This window comes from Desmodus rotundus, chromosome 4, assembly GCF_022682495.2.
Source record: "Desmodus rotundus isolate HL8 chromosome 4, HLdesRot8A.1, whole genome shotgun sequence".
NCBI lineage: Eukaryota > Metazoa > Chordata > Mammalia > Chiroptera > Phyllostomidae > Desmodus > Desmodus rotundus.
The window spans coordinates 152,501,098-152,521,592 of NC_071390.1; the positions used below are offsets into that span (position 1 = coordinate 152,501,098).

The following is a 20,495-nucleotide window of genomic DNA, read 5'->3' on the forward strand; positions in this document are numbered from 1 at the left end:
TCTAGTGAAATTTCTTTTGGTGAAAGTATGTTGCTGGAATGGATTCCCTTTGTAGAGATATTATTCATTTTGGTTTCCCAAATACTTGCTATGTGTGTGCATCTATACACCAGGGTGGGGAAAAAGTAGGTTTACAGTTGTTTGTATGGAAAATAGTGCAATGTTTAATAAATAGTGATACAGGAGTAAACTCTGTGTTTCACATATAACTGTAAACCTACTTTTCCCCACCCCTGTACATTGAGACACATGCTACATACAGAAAGACAGACACCCACACAGCACTAAAACCCTACATAGATTCCTAACATAGGTCTCAGATGCGCTCATATCTGCCTCTGACGCCGTGTCTTTCTTGCTCGTCTAGAGCGCTGTGCGAGCACTCCAAAGAACGCTGCGAGTCTGTTCTTGGGATCGTGGGCCTGCAGTGGCCTGAAGACACAGATTGCAATCAGTTTCCAGTAGAAAATTCAGACAATCAAACCTGCCTAATGCCGGACGAAGATGTGGAAGGTTAATTTTCAAATTTCAGTGGGGTATCTCACATGGATGAATACATTAGCTACTTTTTTGAAGTCTCTCTGTTATTATTGTTGATTTTTTCCTATTTAAGTTGCCAATTGGGCTGCATAGGTGAGTGAATCTATAAACTCGATTGCTTGAAGAATTTGGTACTTATCTGTTAGACATGATCTTCATTTTAATAATAAATTGCAGAGAAGAATTTAATATTCCAAGTATTTATTTTAACCACATTTAGCCCACAGAGCCAATTATATATGGATGCTGCGTTGATACTAAGGATTCTGAAGGTAATGGTTAGGCCTTGGTTCCTTCAAGTGCAAAGCATTTGGTCAGGTAGAGAAGTGGAACTGGGGACCTGTCCACCAGGTAGCAAGGTTAGAGTGAGAAAAAACTTCGCCAAACGAACGGGACCTGGGTGGTTAGAAGCGTTGACTCCACAGGACGTTTTAGGCTCTGGCAATTGTTGGGTTGTTCATTCAGGAAGATAGTTAATTGCTGGAAAGTATAAAGACACCGGACAGCTCATCTGGAGAAATAGGCCGTGGATGGAGGAGGAGGATGCTGATAAGCAGACAGAGGAAGGCCATGCTAACTTTGGCTGTTCCAGCTTTGCAGAGGACCAGCCTTGTCCACAGTCAAAGCTCCTTGACAACATCCCACACATGGAAAGTTAGCTGATGGTTCTGGGTTCTCGGTTTATTGACAGTAACGTGCCCCATTGTTTTGAAACAGAGTGCTCACCCAGTCACTTCAAGTGCAGCTCGGGGCGGTGTGTGCTGGCTTCCAGAAGATGTGATGGCGAGCCCGACTGTGACGATGACAGTGACGAAGCAAACTGTGGTATGTGTGAGAGATGGCCCTTTTCTTGAATACACCAGCATCTGGTGAGGATAAGGAACTGCCTTAAAACATGTCCACTGTTCGCTGATAGTTGTAATGACTAGGATTGAATGCTAACGTATTTTCCTCTCAGATTATCAAATGGCAAGGCAAACCTTGCTGTGTTTTTCCTGTTAGCTTGATGGAGTTTCCCTAAATTGCATTTCTGTTCATAACCTTGATGATATACGTGCACACCCAGAGTGAAAGGAGAAGCACTTCCCTAATGTAAGGAATTATTTTTATCATTAGAGATTATAGAGCAGTTGTCAGGTCTGTCTTTGCATCTGGTGCTCGTGTCGTCGGAGAGGCATCCAGATACACAGAGACGGAGCTCGGGCGCCAGTGTTCAAATTTAATTTGGGTTTATTTTGTTTCTGTTGGCAAAGGATAAAACTCCTCGTGACGTTTCTGCCATTGAGCTCCGAAATCACTAGTGGAAAGGCCAGAAGTATCAACAGTAATTTAAGTGGAGCTAACTCCCATTTATTTCTCTGCAAACCTTTGTACTTGTAAGCTCAGAATGTGTCAGGGAACACTTTCTACTTTTTACTAAACAGTGTTCTGGAGTAAAGCAAAGCAATTGAAGGACTATCCAAACACTAGTTTTGTTAAGATTATTTAACTTAATTCTGCTTTGAAAAATTGACACTCTTTTCCCCCAGCCATCCAAAGCATATAAGGTAATATATCTTTGAAATCACTTTATTCTTTTGGCCTTTTAGATATAAATACCACCTTCCTCCCATTTTCCATAGTAAATATTGCCCTTCTGGTCTAGGCAAAATGTCACAAGCAATCAACTGAAATCCTATCAGCTTCTATGAGTGCGGACAAGTGCATTTTTTAGAACATTAGAGCTGCCAGAATAAGGGTACGATGACCAGGGGTAATTGCGTTAGGGAGGAACACACAGTGTTTTGAGAAGTACTGTTGTTTGCTTGTTTGTGCTCTTTCTGTACAGAAATAAATCAAAACTCATTGAACATCCCTTGTGGAAGTGATTTGTTGAGAATCTACTGGATTTATTTGCTGAACTGTGATGTTGATGGGTGATGGTGTTTTGAGATGCAATTTTAAATGGATAATTTTAGATGATTCAAAGAGGTTACATGATGTCTGTTGGGGTTGCTAGACCTAAATCTGCATGAGAGTACTAAATGTTTGAGAAATGTAAAAATTCAGTTTAAAAAGAGAGCCTTAGCAAGACTGGAAAAACAGAGTTTCAGAATATATTCTGCAAAAATTCAAATTCAAAGTGCTACCGGGTTTAAGTGACTCTAAAGTGACGTGGAGACTATTATGCTAAGTGAAATAAGCCAGGCAGAGAAAGACAAGTACCGCATGATGTCACCTGCATGTGGAATCTAATGAACAAAATAAACTGATGAGCTAATTAGAAACAGAGGCGTGGAAACAGGGAACAGACTGACAGCTGTCAGAGGGGAGAGGTTGGGGGACTGGATGAAAGAAAGGGAAGGGAATGATTAAAAAAAAACACAGAAAACAATGTGCTGATAGCCAGAGGGAAAGGGGGACAGGGCTGAGTAGAGGAGGACCAAGAGGTGGGGGGAAACGGGGATATCCTAGTAGGGTCAACAGTAGAAATAAAGTTAAAAAATACCAGGTTTCTAGGTAAGTGATAAGTTTTCATCAACACTTTAATCAAATAATCAAAATGATAGAATAAATTGTCTAATCCCTATGAAAGATTCAAAATATCAATGCACTACTGAGAGCTCTAGTTAAGGAAAGTTAAAAGTGGGTAGGAAATTAATACATTTGGAGTTACATTAACTATTCCAACAGTATTAAGTCATGAAAAAACTCTCACTACCTTTTCCAATGTGATTGATAATAGAAAATTAACATGCATTCCCCTTTGGGATGTATGCATGCATTCGAATGGACATGCTGTCCATTCAAGATTAAAATTTTCTTCTTTTTAATGGCTGAGTAGTATTCCATTGTGTAGACATCCCATGTTGTTTTATTCACTTATCTACTGATGGGCCCTTGGGCTGCTTCCACATCTTGGTGATTGTAAATAATGCTGCAGTGAACACAGGGGCGCTTATGTTCTTTTGAATTAGTGTTTTGGGTTCCTTTGGATATACTCCCAGAAGTGGGATCACTGGACCAAAAGGCAGATCCATTTTTAGTTTTTTGAGGTATCTCCATACTGCTTTCCACAATAGCTGTACTAGTCTGCATTCCCACCAACAGTGCAAAAGCGTTCCCCTTTCTCCACATCCTCACCAGCATTTGTTGTTTGTTGATTTATTGATGATAGACATTCTGGCCAGTGTGAGGTGATATCTCATTGTGGTTTTAATTTGCAGTTCCCTGATGATCAGTAATATTGAGCATCATTTCGTATGTCTATTGGCCATCTGTACATCCTCTTTGGATAAGTGTCTCTTCATGTCCTTCGCCCATTTTTTTAATTGGGTTCTTTGTTTTTTTGGTGTTGAGTTTTGTAAGTTCTTTATAAATTTTGGATATTAACCCCTTATCAGATGTACTGGCAAATAGGTTATCCCATTTTGTAGGTTATCTTTTTATTTTGTTGGTGTTTTCCTTTGCTGTGCAAAACTTTTCAGTTTGATGTAGTCCCATTTGTTTATTTTCTCTTTTGTTTCTCTTGGCTGGGGTGATATATCTGATAAAAATTGCTACGAACAATGGCCAAGGTTTTGCTGCTTATGTTTTCTTCTATGAGGTTTTATGGTTTTGCATCTAATATTTAATTAAATCTTTAATCCATTTTGAATTTATTCTTGTGTGTGGTGTAAGAAGGCAGTCTAGTTTTATTTTTCTCCACTTATCTGTCCAATTTTTCTAACACCATTTATTGAATAAACTATCTTTAGCCTATTGTATGTGCTTGCTTCCTCTGTCAAATATTAATTGACTATAAAGGTGTGGGTTTATTTCTGAGCTCTCTATTCTGTTCCATTGATTTGTGTATTTGTTTTTTTCCAGTACCATGCTGTTTTGATTACTATGGCCTTATAGTATAGTTTCATATTAGGTAGTGTGATTCCTCCAACTTTGTTCTTCTTTCTCAGGATTGCTGTTGCTATACAGGGCCTTTTGTGGTTCCATATAAAATTTTGAAATATTTGTTCTAATTCTGTGAAATATGTCTTTGGAATTTTGATAGGAATTGAATTGAATCTATAGATTGCTTTGGGTAGCATGGACATTTTAATGATATTAATTCTTCCTACCCATGAACATGGTATGTGCTTCCACTTATTTGTATTTTCTTCGATTTCTTTCTTCAGTGTCTTATTATTTTCTGAGTCTGTTGCATCCTTGGTTAGATTTATTCCTAGGTATTTTATTCTTTTTGAAGCAATTATGAATGGGATTACTTTCTTAATTTCCATTTCAGAGTTTATTATTTGCATATAAAAATGCAACTGATTTCTGGATATTAATTTTGTATCCTGCTACTTTGTTGAATTCATTTATTGGTTTTAGTAGATTCTTGGTGGAATCTTTAGGGTTCTGTATGTACAGTATCATGTCATCTTCAAATTTTTTAAAAATAATTTTGAAAAAAGCAGAATTTTTCTTATATTTCAAGAAACCTGAGTCAATCATGTATGAAATTTCTCTGAATTATTTGTAGTAAGTCAGATGAGAAATAGCATTTTTAAAAAAAGATTTTATTTATTTATTTTTAGAGAGGGGAAGGCAGAGAGAAAGAGAGGGAGAGAAACACCAACATGTGGTTGCCTCTTACACACCCCCCTACTGGGGACCTGGCCTGCCACCCAGGCATGTGCCCCAACTGGGAATCAAACCAGTGACCTGTTGGTTCACAGGCCAGCACTCAATCCACTGAGCCACACCAGCCAGGGCAAGAAATGGCATTAAGGAGAAAACTCCTTATTTGATCAGTGCTTTGCATTTCACTCACCTTAAACTAAGTGATCTTACTTGGATATGGGAGAGACTTTTTGTTCCTTATATGAAATGAAGTTCCCTTTAAAATACATGTGCTGAGGGACTGCCAAGTGCCAGCCACTGTTCTAGGCAGGAGTAAAGAAGGGTACTAAAACATGAGTCCCCTGTGGTCTCTTCCTTTATGTACCTCCCAGCCTGGCGAGGCCCTGGATGTAACTGGAACTGGCCCCTGGATGTAACTGACGAGAACACGTGAGACCCTTGGCATGTTTTCGCAGCTGAATGAGACACACTGCATGCCATTCAAATGGCCTTAAGTCCTCTGCAAGTGCTTCTGTCTCATAGGCAAACTACACTTCAAGCCTATAGTCTCAATCTAGTGCAAATTGTATTCATTTCCATATTGACTGATAAAGTTTCTAACCTTAGGTCTCTGGCTACATTACTAAAGTAATGACTTTTATACCTGGCTCTTAAACTTGTTCTGTAGGTATTTGGCATAGAAGAAGCCTCTTTTGCTAAGCACACAGATGATTTCTGCATTTGTTGACTGAAATTACATTTTTAGATAATATGCATGTAAATCACTAGGTTTTGGCATATTGCTTAAGAGTATAACTCACCATTTTATAGATGATTCTTCTGCGTTGGCAAATTGACTCAGAAAGCAAAGGGAACAGTTGAAGATGAACATTAACGGATAATCGCTTTTTCATTTTATTCCTCATTTCCTATATGTCACGTTTGATCTCTCAGCAGAGCTGTGCTATTTATATTGCAATATGGAGATTATCAAATATTTCTACTTCAAATTACATTTTTATGGTATACAGAAGTCAAAACTTTTAAGGAAAAAGAAGTCAGGATTTCATGTTGTAATTTTTCTGCTGTGTTTGATCAAATTCATCTTTACTTTCATGTCCACGTCTATAGCACACGACCGTTTCTTCTGTCCCCAGGCTGTAAGGAGAGAGATCTTTGGGAATGCCCATCCAATAGGCAGTGTGTGAAGACCACAGTCATCTGTGATGGATTTCCAGACTGCCCCGATAGCACGGATGAGAACAACTGCTGTACGTGCCTCCGCGAATCGGTCAACCGACGTTTCCTTTTAAACACCGATACTCTCTCATTTTAATATAAGCAGAAATGTGGAAATACGTATCAAAGCTTTTAGCATGTTCAGACTTTTTGACCAAAACTCCACGTGTGAGAATATGTGCCAAGAACACAGTCAAAATATATGCATGATGATATTATTCCAGCCTGATGTATAACATAGAAAAAATTAAAATGCTACAGATATGCAAAAATAGGGGATATAAAATTCAACCATAAAATGAAATAATATGCAAAAATTAAAAATCAAGTTAGAAGAATAATTTCTCTTGGGTTCATGACATATCACTAGGTGAATAAAACAAAATATAAAGTATTATATATAGTACTGAGTTTTGAAAGTACATGTACCTATATATGGAAAAAGATCAGAAGTTCATAATAAAAACTTTACAAATATAATTCCTGGGCAGTGAGATTGGTTTTCTTCTCTTCTCTTCTCTTTTCATTTTTTGTATTTTCTACCTTTTCTAAATGAATGGCCACTTCTTTTAGAATCAGAAAAAGTCCAATCTCTTGAGATATTTTACCTACTAGTTATAGGAAGCCTAACTCAAATTCACTTAATAATGATAGTTATTATCTTTATTATCTTTTATTACCATCCATATTACATGTGACATATTGTCATAGAGAAAGTCAAGTGTAAAAGGGATTCTTGAGGCTGGATGGGGGAGTTGAGTGCTTCTCCTGTGATTCTTAGTTTGGCAGGGTCAGAAGGTGGCTGCCCAGAGCACCTGGGTGCCATGCTTTCCTGATCACATCCAGTGGGAAGGAATGGGAACCTTTACCTCATCTCTTGAACATCAATTAAGGATTCACAGAGATTAGCCAAACTGGAGCAGGGTCCCCACGAACAGACAAAAGCCTTTGTTTAGATCAGAAATGACCCCATCTCGATAGGTGAAATGCAGCTCCTTAGGGAGAACCAATTAGAGAAAGAGGCTGATTCCTCCAGGCCACGTCCGCTTCAGGCTAGGAACATGGCCTTGCCATCCGGGTCTGAGCAGGAACTGTCTTGCAAAGTACAACCCACAAAACCATAGGTCATGACCCTGATCTCGGATCACATGTTCACTCTTCGACTAATGACTATACTCAGAAAAAAAGAGTTGTGATCAGAAAAATGCCACGTCCCTCTTGAAGTAACCAGGGTCTTCCTCTGGACCTGGGGTGGTCTATATGGGAGGTGGATGGGGGGGGTCAATGGACAAAATCAGTGTTCCTTAAAAATGGAGAAAGAAAGGAGACAGGTGTTAGGTAGGCAGCCAAGGAGTCTCACTATGACTTTTAAAAACCTAAGAGAGAATTAGATGTGACTCGGAGAATCATTTAGTAGTAGAGATTTTAAAACATAACCCTTATCCCTGTGTGGGGACAGAGCTAGTTTTCATCCTATGGGGACTTCCATCTGCTTGTCCTCTGTACTCTGCTCTCGACACTTCAGATCTCAACCCTCTTCTCTAATTTTTGATATTTCTGCTGCTCGGGGCACCACTTTTTCAATCGTAATGTTAGGGCGAGAGAACCTAGTCACCTGGAGTCAGTAGTTCTGTCTAAATGCCTGGTAGTTGTGTGGATTGATGTCTGTGAAATGCGGTTTTACCGATTCTGTTAGTCTGTATTGTCACCTGTTGGAGGCCTCTGCGACCTCATCTTTTCTTCTTTTCAAGTTCCTGCCGGCACATGGTAATGTGCATGCTAGTGATGATCTCATTCATTTGTAAAATCTTCCTGTCTTCTCATTTCTCGTTCCCTGTGCCAGCATTTTGCCAAGAGGATGAGCTGAAATGTGCAAACCACGAGTGTGTGTCACGTGACCGGTGGTGCGACGGGAGAGCCGACTGCCTGGACAGTTCAGACGAATGGGACTGTGGTAAGCTGCTTGTTCTGCCACCCGCGGTCCACTCCAGTGCCCCTCAGCCATGTGAGCTAAATGAATCGTACATGACTTCACAGCCTTTACCAACCAAGGTCGTCTCTTTTGCTTCACGATTGCAAAAGCTAACAGTGCTTACTCGTAGGTGTAGTTTCCAAGTCACAGAAAATTCCCCCCCAACTTCTCTATGTGAAATGTCTACCTTTTGTGTAAAAACACGTGAGTCCAAGTTGTTATGGGCATCTAACTGCTAGAATATAATGTCTAAATACATTACCCAACTTCAACAATGACCAAAATACCCCATTATTCTTGTATTCTTGACACTCCCCAGAGCAGGGCAATTAAGCGGCCCTTCCGTCTTCCCTGTCCGCTTGCTCCACATCCAAATGGGACTCCTGTTGCCACTGTACGTGGGCCGAACCTGAAGGCATCTTCCACCAGTGCCTTCACTATTGCACTTTATAATCTGGAGCTTGATTAATTCCATCATACCACGCTCATCGCTCTTTCCGGTCACTTCGCTCTCACTTCAGTCCTTGCACCATCTGGCCAGACACAGTTATCCTGTGTGTCGCGAGTGACTGCTCACAGATGATCTGCAGTTTGTGAAGTACAGAGGGTGTTCTTTTATATAGAAGGAATTAATGCACTTACCAAATTAACCCTAAATTAATATCACACACTTGCATTCTCATATGCTTTCTTGAAAGGCAGTGACATGAATGAAGTTACAACTAGCTCCTTATAAGTATGCAATTCACTGGATTAACTCCTGGGAATGGACCCTGCCTCTGGCCATCTTCTAAATGAAGATAAGCGAAGAACTACCTGTCTCTTTCGTGGAGCCCATGGCTTTTTGAGGGCACAGAGCATTTCAGCGTAGTCCTGCTCCACCACACTGAGGCAGTGGTTTTCACAGGCTGTCATTCACCGAATGGTTCTTAACTAAAACACATAAGAATGGACGTATGCACGTGAAGAAAGGCATGTAAAGTTACCATTTGGTTTTCTGAGAGGACATGTTTTTAATCAGGGTTTTCTCTTTCATTTTCCAGTGACCCTCTCCAAAAAGGTGAACTCCTCTTCATTCCTGACTGTTCACAGATCCGCCACAGAAAGCCACGTGTGTGCGGATGGCTGGCAGGAGACCCTGAGTCAGCTGGCCTGCAAGCAGATGGGTTTAGGGTAAGGTCAGTAGTTTGTAGCACTGATGGATTTCTCAGCAGGCTTCATGGAACCGGGCTCTAATATCTTCCTTACGGATGCAGAGCGAGTGGGCGCTCTCCCCCCACAGCACGGGAAATGAATCAGGTGACAGGACCGCATTTAATTACAGGCACCTGCTCTGAAGAGTTGGGGTTGAGAACCTACTATGATGAAGCCTCTAAAAGCAAATGAAGTAATTGTATATTAAGTACTTCTGAAGTGAAATACTTTCATTTTTTATAAAAGCATTAATATGATTTCCTTCAAGGAACCTGGATGGGAAGATCATGCGATATAACCCAAGAGGCTACTGAAAATTCCTTTTTTAGCACCTCACATTTTTTTATAAGTCGGGAAATAGAACTTGAAATTGATGGTATTTCAGTTTACGCTAAGTAATGCAGGAAAGCTAGATCAGGGAACAGTTTGCCACCTTGACTTCCTGGTAGAATGAAAAGACTTTCTCTGGCTTTGAGGTAAACACACTGAAATACTATAGATACTTTGAAAGTTGTAAACTTGCTATTTTGTAGGTTTTTTTCTTCCAGTTCTATCAGGAATGTAAAGCAATAATTGAAGGGTCCTAGAACATGTATGTGAGTGTGTGTGTGTGTGTGTGTGTATCACTGATGTATGTGAGATTTGGGGGAAAATGTAGAAATGAGAGAAATAAAAGACAAATGAATTATAAAGTACTAGAATAAAAAATTTCACTTGATGGCATTTCTGAAGATTCCACTGAGCAAACTTGAAACAGTTTTACAATGACGAGCCATTCAATTGGGTGATACCAACTAGCAGCATTTTTTTAAATTCCAATTTGAAAAATCATCTAAATGCCAGCATCCTTAGCCCATTTTCCCCATGTAAAGATCCACGTCTTTTAAAAAATTTGAGTAACCAATGTTAATCAATAATAAAAGAGCTTTAAACTTTGCCAGAGTGGAAAAATTATATCCGCCAAGATCCATTAAGTCATACTTCAGTTTTACAACTTCCTTATTGTGTCTAACGAAATGACGTATGATTTTATCACAGATAAATGAAAGGCCTTTTGAATGCGCTTTCTTTTTCTCTCACCAAGACACAATATGATTTCTTAATGTGCAGACTAGATTGCATAATGACAGATAACTTCATTGAGAGTCCTGAGGGAAAGCCGGAACTACAAAGATTTTACAAGCAGAAAAATTCCTTTGACAAGCCACCCCGTTCTACTGCAAAGAGAAGGGGTCTTATTTTAAATATTTTGCTTTATGTTTCTTCTAATTTTTTCATATTGGATTTAAGATTTCTGTTGTGCTAAAATACTCATCATATAAAATTTACCATTTTAACCATTTTAAAGTGTACACTTTGAGGGTATTTAGTGTATTTGTCATGTTGTGAAACCATTACCCTTACCTGGCTTCTCTCACGTGGCATGTTTTTATGCATTCATATATCGGCACTTCTTTCCTATTTATGGCTGTATAATATTCCATTGCTATATACCTCATTTAAAAAATTTATTCATCCACTGATGGATATTTTGGTGGTTTCTGCCTTTGGCTATATTGTGTGCATATGAATTTAAAAAAAATCTCTTTACTCCATTTGCTCCATTTTCTTAACATGGTGGGTACATATCATTTCAATATTTTAGATATTTTAAATATCTAGAGTCTAAACTGACATTGAGATTTTTTTTTAAGATAGCTTTATTTCAGAGAAAGACTAGGAAAATATGAGAGAGCAGTATGGTTGGGAAATGTAACCATTATTTGGCTGAGTTAATGGATAAGAAGTGATAAGTCTTTCAAGAAAATGAGTAGTACAGGGAATCTTAGTATTTTGTACACTCTTTGCCTTCAAGTTTACTCTTCAGTTTCTTGCATGTCTTATGAATTGACAGAGGTCTGGATAGCCAGTTAGGGCAGGAATGAAGATGACGAGCAACTGAGACCAGATCCCCGCGGAGGGGTGGGCTGTTTGGGACGCCGCTCTGTTAGCACGGTCCCTGCAGACCAGCTGCTGTGCTGTAAATTTGCAATGCTGCCCCCAGTGCCTCAAACTAACTCGGAGTAGCCCTATGCCTTTAAGTCATTTCTTCACATCCAAAGTCCCCCACAGGAAGGTCTGTCTGGCTGTGACGAGTCATGGACCTACACTCCGGCTGCCAGAGGGACTGGAGAGGGCTTAGCGGTCCTCCCTCAGCTTCTGGAGTGAAGTGTCCAGGACCCTGGCCTCCTTTATACCTTCACACGGACTCTGCATCAGAAACCTGAAGTTACAAAAAACCCAACTACTTCTATTCAGTATCTTCCTCCCACTATTTTTTGAGTATCTGCTTAGGGTCTTGTATGGGAGTAGGTATGTAGGGGAATATAGAGGGCGCAGAGGTGACTCATCATCAAAGGACTCCCGGTGTAGTGGGGAAGACAAATGAGCAAACTACCAAAACCATAAAGTTAGAAAAAACAGTCCCAGACTTCTTGTCATCTAAGAACGGTTTATTTGTAGCACAGCACATGGCAGTCCTATTAAAATTATGTAAGAAAAATATTCAGCTCTACGACTGTCTTAATACTATAATACGCATTTATGAAATTATTTATTTGTTCTGTCTGTAAACATTTATAGAGAAAAGCATGGTAGTATAGTATCCAAAACAAATATACCCTAACTCCGAATAGGTCATTCAATTACTCGAGGGGGTGCATTTTGGAGCTAGTTCATTAAAAATGCAGATCCACACCAAATTACGCGACTTGCAAGGATTCTACTGAAATTCTTTCATGATCGAGGCAGTTGATTAAAAACACCTGCATTTAGAGTTTCTTAGATTGAAACTATGCCTTCTACATCTAACAGCACAGATGCTAGGCACTCAGCTAAGTGCTTGTCCAAATGAGAAGATTCAGAGTTTTTGCTGAATTTAAAAACCTTTTTACCCCCACCTGCAGGTATCTCTAGAGTTCACCCTGCTTGGGAGTAGAATGATTATTTGATGAGACAAAGGTATAAATCAAGTCCCTAAATTCTCATGACAGTATATGGACTTCGCTACCTGCTTGTCCAGTATCGAAAACATATGGACATTTATTTAATCAACAATACAAATCAGAATTTAAATTGCCCTCTAATACTTACCAAATGCTTATTTGAGACATCTGGCATTTGAGGAAATTGGTCTAAGGGAATGCGGTGATTCTCTGTGTCTCTTAGCTTCACAAACTTTATCTCTACATGAAGTTTGATCTCCGGAAATAGGCCGTACTCCTTGGGCAAAATTCCTTTACGGAGTTAGTTTCAGTGTGATTGTATGTCCTCACCTCTTAGAGCTGGTGAACAGAGGAAACATGCTTCAAAACCTGTTTCTGCGTCTTGGGTAAACCACAATGACAACACCGATTATGTAACCTAACAGTCCTTGATACAAAGATTTACATTGCACTTTTCTCCTACTCCCAGAAAAAGTTTCTAATTTCAGATTTCATTTGGCAGGTAAGAGCCATTTAATCCAAGATGATTTCCTTATTGATTGATTTCCATGAACCTCAAAGACAGATTTAATCCTCTGTACTAGTCAATGTAGCCCAGGTTGCTAGAAGCTGAAAACTTTATAGTCAGCTCTAAAAAAAAGAAAAATAACTCATATATCATAAAATTCACTCTTTAATGGGGTATATTTCAGTTGTTTTTGGCATATTCACAAAGTGAGTAATCATCACCACTGTTTGATTCCAGAATATTTCCGTCTGCTGGAACAGAAATCCCATGCCCATTAGCGGTCACGCCCTGCTTCCCCTGTGCCCTGATGAACACTAGTTCACTTTCCGTCTCTGTGAACTTGCCACTGTGCACATTGCTCCCAAACTGAACCATGTGTGGTGTGCACTTTGTCTGACTTATTTCACTCAGCATGATGTTTTCCAGGGTCCATCCACGTTGCAGCGTGGGTCAGTGCTGCATTCTTGTTCGTGGCTAAATAGTATTCCGCGGTGTGGCTATAACCAATTTTGATTATCCATTCATCAATTAATGAACATTTAGGGTTTTTCCACATTTTGGCTCTCAGGAAAAATGCTATGAATATTCACGTACAAAGTTTATATGCGAACCTATGTTTTCAATTCTCGTCTAAATAGTTAGAACTAAAATTACTGGGTTACATGGTAACTCCATGTTTAATTTTTAAAAACATAACAACCAAACCATTTGCAAAGGAGCCGCACCATTTTATAGTCCCACCAACAATGCATGAGAATTCCAATTTCTCCCTCTTCACATCTGACCGAAAGGGGTCTCTCTGGTGGTTGTATTGGGCATAGGCTGTAAGGACAAGGATAGGAACTGGAAGGTTAGTGAGGAGACCATTGAAGTAATCCAAGTGAGAGATTTTGGTGATTCAGATCCGTATATTAGCAGAGGACATGGGGAAAAATGGTTCCATTCTGAATATACTTTAAAAGTAGAGCCAACAGAACTTCCTGGCAGATAGATGTTGATTGGGGGTTGAGAAGAATTAACGAAGAGTCAAAAATGACTTAAAGGTTTTTGGCTGGAGCAATTGGAAAGATGGGATAAAAATAAACTGGATGGGGAAGGCTGTGGATGGAGCAAGTTTAGGGGGAACGATCAGTTCTACACATGCTAAGTTTGGGATGTCTGTCAGACATTCAAACAGAGATGCTTATACGGCTCAAGTCTGGAGTTTATTAGAGAGGTCTTGGCTGAAGACATGTATTTGGGAGTCACTGGAATACAGACGATGTATAGATTTATGGGACTGGGTGACGTGACCGAGAGAGTGAGCACAAACAGAGAGTGTGGTGTGGGGCCGAGCCCTGACATTGAGAGGGTGAGCGAAGAGAGGTCACCAGCCAAGGGGGATGAGAAAGAACAACCAGGGGGTAAGAGTCTGTGATAACCTGGAACCCAGGTGGAGAAATTGTACCAAGGAAGAGGCAATGGTCAGTTTGCACCAAATGCTGCTGAGGAGTTGAGGACAGTGAGGCCCGGAGACCAACTACTGGTTTTAGCACTGTGTGTGTCAACAGCCTGACCAGTTCCAGTAGAGTCAGGGGGCGAAAACCTAAGGGACAGTGAGAAGAGAGAAATAAAAAAGTGAGTGTAGAACACATCTGAGAAATGCAGCCAGAGGCTGGTGGGGGCGGTGGGAGATGTTTGGCGCCTCTATTTCCATGGAAGCACTCACTATTCCACTGCTGAATCCCTGACAGAGCCCCACCTGCCGAAGCACGAATGCCCCCCCCCCCACAATTCATGTGTTGAATCCTAATCCCCAATGTGTTATTAATGGCTACGCTTAATGCTGTGCCAGGCTTTTCTGGGTACTTGATATATATTCCTTCAATTTACCTACATCATAACCCTGTAAGATAAGTGGTCTTGTCATTTCTACTTTACATGTGAGGAGCCTGAGATTTAAGGGGTCCAGAGACTTGGCTAGGTCACAGGAAATACAGAGCCGGAATGCCAGTCTGTGCCCAGGCCAGGGGCGTCCTGAATGCTAGGAGCAGATCCGTCACCTGCAGTACCCACTTATTCCATAAACATGACCTGATTGGTGTGGCCAATCAGCCTCTTAAGCATAAATCCCTTTTAGAATTGCTTTACGTGGGAGTTTTGTGGCAAGTCTTAATACCTCCCTGTGACCTGATCATCGCATGATTTTTAAATAGACGGCAGTGAGGAGGCGGCAGTAGAGGAAATTTATCGTGCAGGACCACAGTCCAAGTGTTTTTTACTTTTTGAAATGTCACTTAGAGTAACAAGTAGCTGCTTGGCATATACTAAGCTGAACTCAGCTGAAGCAAACTCATAAAGAGTTATTTTCCTTCACACAGAAGCTTTGTAGTTCGCTGGCAGACATGTAGGTTGCACACAGGTAATTCATTTCCCACCCATTTCCAGGACGCTGCTGGTTAAATGGCTGCCTGGTTGAGAAGTCAATCATGGAGTCCAACGTGCAGGTGGGGTGTTTTCTGCAATGTGCTATTCTGGGATGAGGAAGAGGAATACTTTTCTTGGAAAAGTGTTACACCCTGAAGGAAGAAGAAATGTTTTTAAAGTTTTTTCATGAGACCACTGGGTAGGAGGCCTTAACAAAGCAAGGCGAGCCTGCCAGCTTTCCTGAGAGCACTTCCATATCATCACTACCGGCAAGCTCTGGCAAGAACTTGGATTATTCGTTGGCAAACGAAATCTCAAACTGTCAGTTCAGTTACTGAATAATTGTTGAGATTAAATAGAAGTTCTTAGTGGTGCGGAGAAATTCACTGTTATTAATGGAAGTGGAACTGTGTGAGGTCCTGAATTAATTAGATTCTTAAAAACTCTCCTATATTTCATTTTATGGTAAAAAAGTTCATCGCTGAAAAATGGATTCACATCAATTTTAGGAAATTAAATTAAACCATCCTTATAGAATCAAAGGTTGTTTCCATGGGTTCTCCAGAAATAAGTACTATCAAGATCCAGCTTTTAGCCAAAAATATGGTGAGCGAGAAGGTTTGGGAACGGGAAGAATTAATCCCCATCAAGTCTCTGGGAACATCAGGTTCCCCCACCATAGTGAAGGTAGCATTGTCGTTAGACGTGGGTGTGAGTGGGTCCGGGGAAAAGAAGAACGTGATTTATAATTTGAGTGGCCCATCAGGAGTTGACCAGAGTCTGTGTTGCTTCTGTTAGAAGTCCTCATATGGCGGCAGCTGCATTTTGGAACTATACCATGACCCAACTTCTGAGCTAGCACATTCTTCCTGCTGGCTTTGCAGCTTGTAGTTCGGCTTTCTCTCGCCTGCAAGACAGGACAAGATAGGATGGTCGGCAATGATAGATACATGGCAAGCCTCCTGGCCTTTTCTTATTATTCATACAGGTTAGACTCAAAATCCAATTTCCCACTCTGGCATGAAGACTGCACAGTCTGGCCCCTGCCTCCCTCCCTCACCCAATACCCTAACACTCTCCACTAGCCCACTGAACTTGAGGACACATTAACCTTGTTACTGTTGACCCTGAGAAAGAAGGTACTTGCTAAGAAGGGCTCCTTGTGGTTATTGAGGCCTAAATTCACAGTCTGAGTCCAGCAGCCATGGTTCATGTCGCCTCTCATGCGTGCAGTATGGCTGTCAAAAGGCACAAACTTCCCGCCTTGTGCTCCTGCTGTCTGAGCCGACCCTTGGAGAGGAGTTCCTGGAATCATACTTGACCAATAGGGTTGAGAAGCCAGGGATAAGGCTACACATTCTGCAGTGCACGGGACAGCCCCACACAGCAAACAACTCTCTCGTATAAAATGTCAATAATAAAATGTCTAAATCAAGGGCGAGAAGCCCTGATTTCGAGGGACGACTCTGGCCCTCCCCTTCCAGCCAGGCTCTACCCCAGGGGGCAGGAAGTCTGTCAGCCAAGGAGTTAAGCCCACTCAGAGCCTGCGTCCTGTTCCAGAGCAATGCTTTCAGAGTGTGGCCCCAGTCCACCAGCAGCGGTGGCACCCAGGATCTTGTGAGAAAGGCAACTTTGGGCTCCATCTCGGGCTTACTAAAGCAGGAAATCTGGGGATCGGGCCAGCAATCTTCCTTCTCACAGGCCCTTCGGGTAATTCTGAGGAATGCTTAAGTTCGAAAACCACTGTTCCAAGGAGTCCAAGCATTCTCTGTTTAAACCTAAAGAAATATGTTGGTTAAGATGGGAAGATAGAACACATTCTCTTTACTATCTCATTCACTTGATTGATAGCATGTGCATAGGTAGCCGTACGGTGTGTGGGCTGTGTCTGTATCTCTGTGCCCCCGTTTTCTCAGGCTGCCAAAAGAGGGCGTTGGGTTAGATCCTCGCCTGAATTTCCTTCTCTGTGGCTGAGTCCATGGCTACAGGAGGAGCACTCAGGTCTGACTTCGTTCCTGCACAGACTCTTAGGGTATAGTGACCTTAATGCTTAATCACTGGCAAAATAGGGTTTTGCTCTCTACCCAGCGGGATTTCCTTCATTTGTCTCTTGATATAATATGGACAAAGATGTTAAGTCAAATGAATTACCAACTGCCAAACAAAATTTGAGCAGCTTTTAAGTCCTAGATACCTCTTTGTGAAAAAGTAAAAAACTTTTTTCCACCACCATTTTTGCCCTCTAGACCCTCGTCCACCTCCCCCCTCCCCCTCTTTCCACAGTCACCACCCTGTTGTCCATGCCATGAATTCTTTCTCTTTTAATAGCACGGTTTATATTTTATTCATGAGATAAAAATGAAAAAGTTCAGACAGATGTGTTCTTGATGAGTGTGAACTGGCATTACTCTTTGCAGGAGAGATACTGGATCCGGCACAAGTAACACCCCCTTTTTATTACAAAATCTTCTGTTACAAAATCACAAGCCTGTAATTCTGTACCATGACAATATCACACTCAAGCACACCATGTGACCTTTTAGGTGAAATGTTCGAACTAAAACTATAAATTATTACACCCATGTTGTTACCCTACCAACCACACTCAGGCAGGTGTTACTTCTGTGGGGCCGTGTACATACTGTTAATCAAAAATTTCCATTTTGACTCGGTAACTTTATTTCTAGGAATTTGTTCCAAAATCATACTAGGGCATGTAGGCAAAGGTGAATGGCTAAGGGTGTTAACTGCTGCTTTTTTGTTAGTATAGCCAAAAATCGGAAACAGCGTACAGACGTATCAGGAGCGGACTGGCTAAGTTCTGACGCACGTCCCACTGCGGGAACACCAGCATCTCTAAAGAGAACGCTGCGTGTGCTCTTGCTGAAGGTGGGCCGCCTAGTGCTCCAGCTGTTGGGAGCGGCACCCGCCATCTGACCCCGGGGGGGCAGACAGCCCCTCCACCATTTCCTTGCTGGGTGACCTCCGGCAAGCTACTTACTCCCTTTGCCTCAATTTTTCCATCTCCAAAATGGGGAATAATAGTAAAGCAAACTTCACAAAGTTGTTTAGAAGATTAAGTAAGATAAAATGAGTTAGTCTGTTAGTGCTTGTCCTATAGAAAATAGTTAACAAATGTTACCGTTATGGAAAGAATTCCAAGATAAATCATTAAATGAAAACATCATCAACACCACACAGAACAATGTGTTAGACTAAAAATAGAGTATACATACATGAATTATAGAAAAAGCTTGGCAAGGATACTCAAATGCTATTTTCAGTGGTTGATTCTATATATCTGGGATGGGAATAATTTTTTGTCATTGTGTATTTTGTCCGTGTACCAGTATTACTTTTATAATTGTAAAATTATTTAAAGAAAAAACAAGAAAATTTGAAATCACACAGATGCTCAGATTCTGTACGATGGTAGAAATAGACCCATGTGGATTCACTGATATTTTTCTAATGGGCAAAGGGATGACATTTTAGAATGGAAAGATTTATTTTTGTGCACGAGAAGCATGCTAGTGTTTAAAAATCTCATGGAAAACTAGTTTTTATAGTGATTCTCCCCTCTTCTTGATGACGAGTTTCTTAGATTTTTCCAGTTGATGTAACTAAGCGATCCAGGCTACATTGCCTTTCCTATTGGAGGTTAAACAATGAAATGTAACAATATCCCACATGCAATGCACAGTGGAGCCCTTCCGAGTGGAAAGACTGAGCATCCTTTGCAATGATTTTTCTGTCCAGTGTCAGGGTAAATCCTATGCTGAGTTGTCCTTCTTATGCAAGTCCCTTGCGGCCCCATGAATACCTGCCTACAGAATGACCTGATTAAACAAGTCTGAAGCTGACCTTCCTTTGGCTTTTTGCCAGCAAAATGCCTGGATTCAGGAGGCCACAGTTGTTCGGTTGCAGAAAGGAATTCTCCGGATGCAAGTATCCAGAGAAACACCACGAGTGTTACGGTGGCCTCTGACTTTTGTACTTTCCATCCCACCACACCTCCATGCTCCGCACTTCTGGGATTGAGAGAATGCCAGACTCTCATTTTGGTGGAGGAAAAGAAAAATTCTCATTTTGCAGTAGGTTTTGTGAAGTCTTTAATAATCTAACAGTTCATCCAAATTTCTAAATAAATTTAAATCTTGTGCAACTCTTTTTAAATTATAGTCAGGCTTTATGCCATTTGTTTTTAAAATCAAATGATTAGAATCCATTCATTATTAAGGACTCTTTTACTTTTAATCTTTGGCTCTTATTCTATCATCAAGTGTTCTCTTTAATGGTTTTTTTTTAAAGTAATAGGATTTGGTAATGTTTTGGGGTTTTTTATTTTTTTATTATGTAATCATAGCAGTTTTTAAATAATAATTGGGAGAAATTATAAATTTTCTTTCAGTGCCACCAAATCTAACTTTTTTACCTTCCCATAGCTTGCCTTCCCTCATCCTTTTTCTCTTTGCAAAAAATGGCATCTCATATTCAAAGATGAAAGTTGCTGAGCATGCAGACTCAATGCCACCACAACTCCAAGGTTTCTGGTTCATTTGAACCCTCAGTGCTGCTCGTCATTCTTCTCCGTTATCTTCGATGTGTTTCTTTTCAAAATTCCGCCGGGGAGCAATTCTCTGTACACATCACTTTTGTCCTCATCACGCACCCTGCTCTTCTGCATTCAAGGAACTGACCCCCTAGTTGAAAAGTAGAAGCTTTGTGATTTGAATTCTCTTGGTGAATTCTCTCTCCCTCTTCAACTCCAACAAAGCACCTGCTTTCCGCCTCTTCTACTTCCTTCCAGATTCAGAAGAAGAAGTACTTCCCTTCCTTGAACTGTCTAAAACCAGTTCCGCTACCTCTTCTACCCTTTTTTGTATCAGGTGATAAAAATCCAAATAGTTTTCTTTAAATTTGGCTTGCCTAAATAAACCAACTGTTTCATGAAGAATAAGATATTTTATATAAAAACCTAAGTACTTTTGAAACCTAAAGTTTTAAATCTTGGATACAGTGTAACTGTATATCTTTGAATGATTGAATGACACATTCACAGGAAAGT

At 40.6% G+C, this 20,495-nt stretch overlaps 1 protein-coding gene across 3 annotated transcripts in view; it reads left to right on the forward strand.

Annotated features, from left to right (window-relative positions):
- Positions 1 to 20,495, forward strand: part of CORIN (corin, serine peptidase) — a 179,614-nt gene that overhangs the window by 141,220 nt on the left and 17,899 nt on the right. For all 3 annotated transcript variants that reach the window (XM_024573820.4, XM_053922516.2, XM_053922515.2), the window contains 5 exons: positions 368 to 513; positions 1,258 to 1,365; positions 6,282 to 6,395; positions 8,207 to 8,317; positions 9,379 to 9,508. In XM_024573820.4, the coding sequence (XP_024429588.2) occupies positions 368 to 513; positions 1,258 to 1,365; positions 6,282 to 6,395; positions 8,207 to 8,317; positions 9,379 to 9,508 (609 nt within the window). The remainder of the gene's footprint in view (positions 1 to 367; positions 514 to 1,257; positions 1,366 to 6,281; positions 6,396 to 8,206; positions 8,318 to 9,378; positions 9,509 to 20,495) is intronic.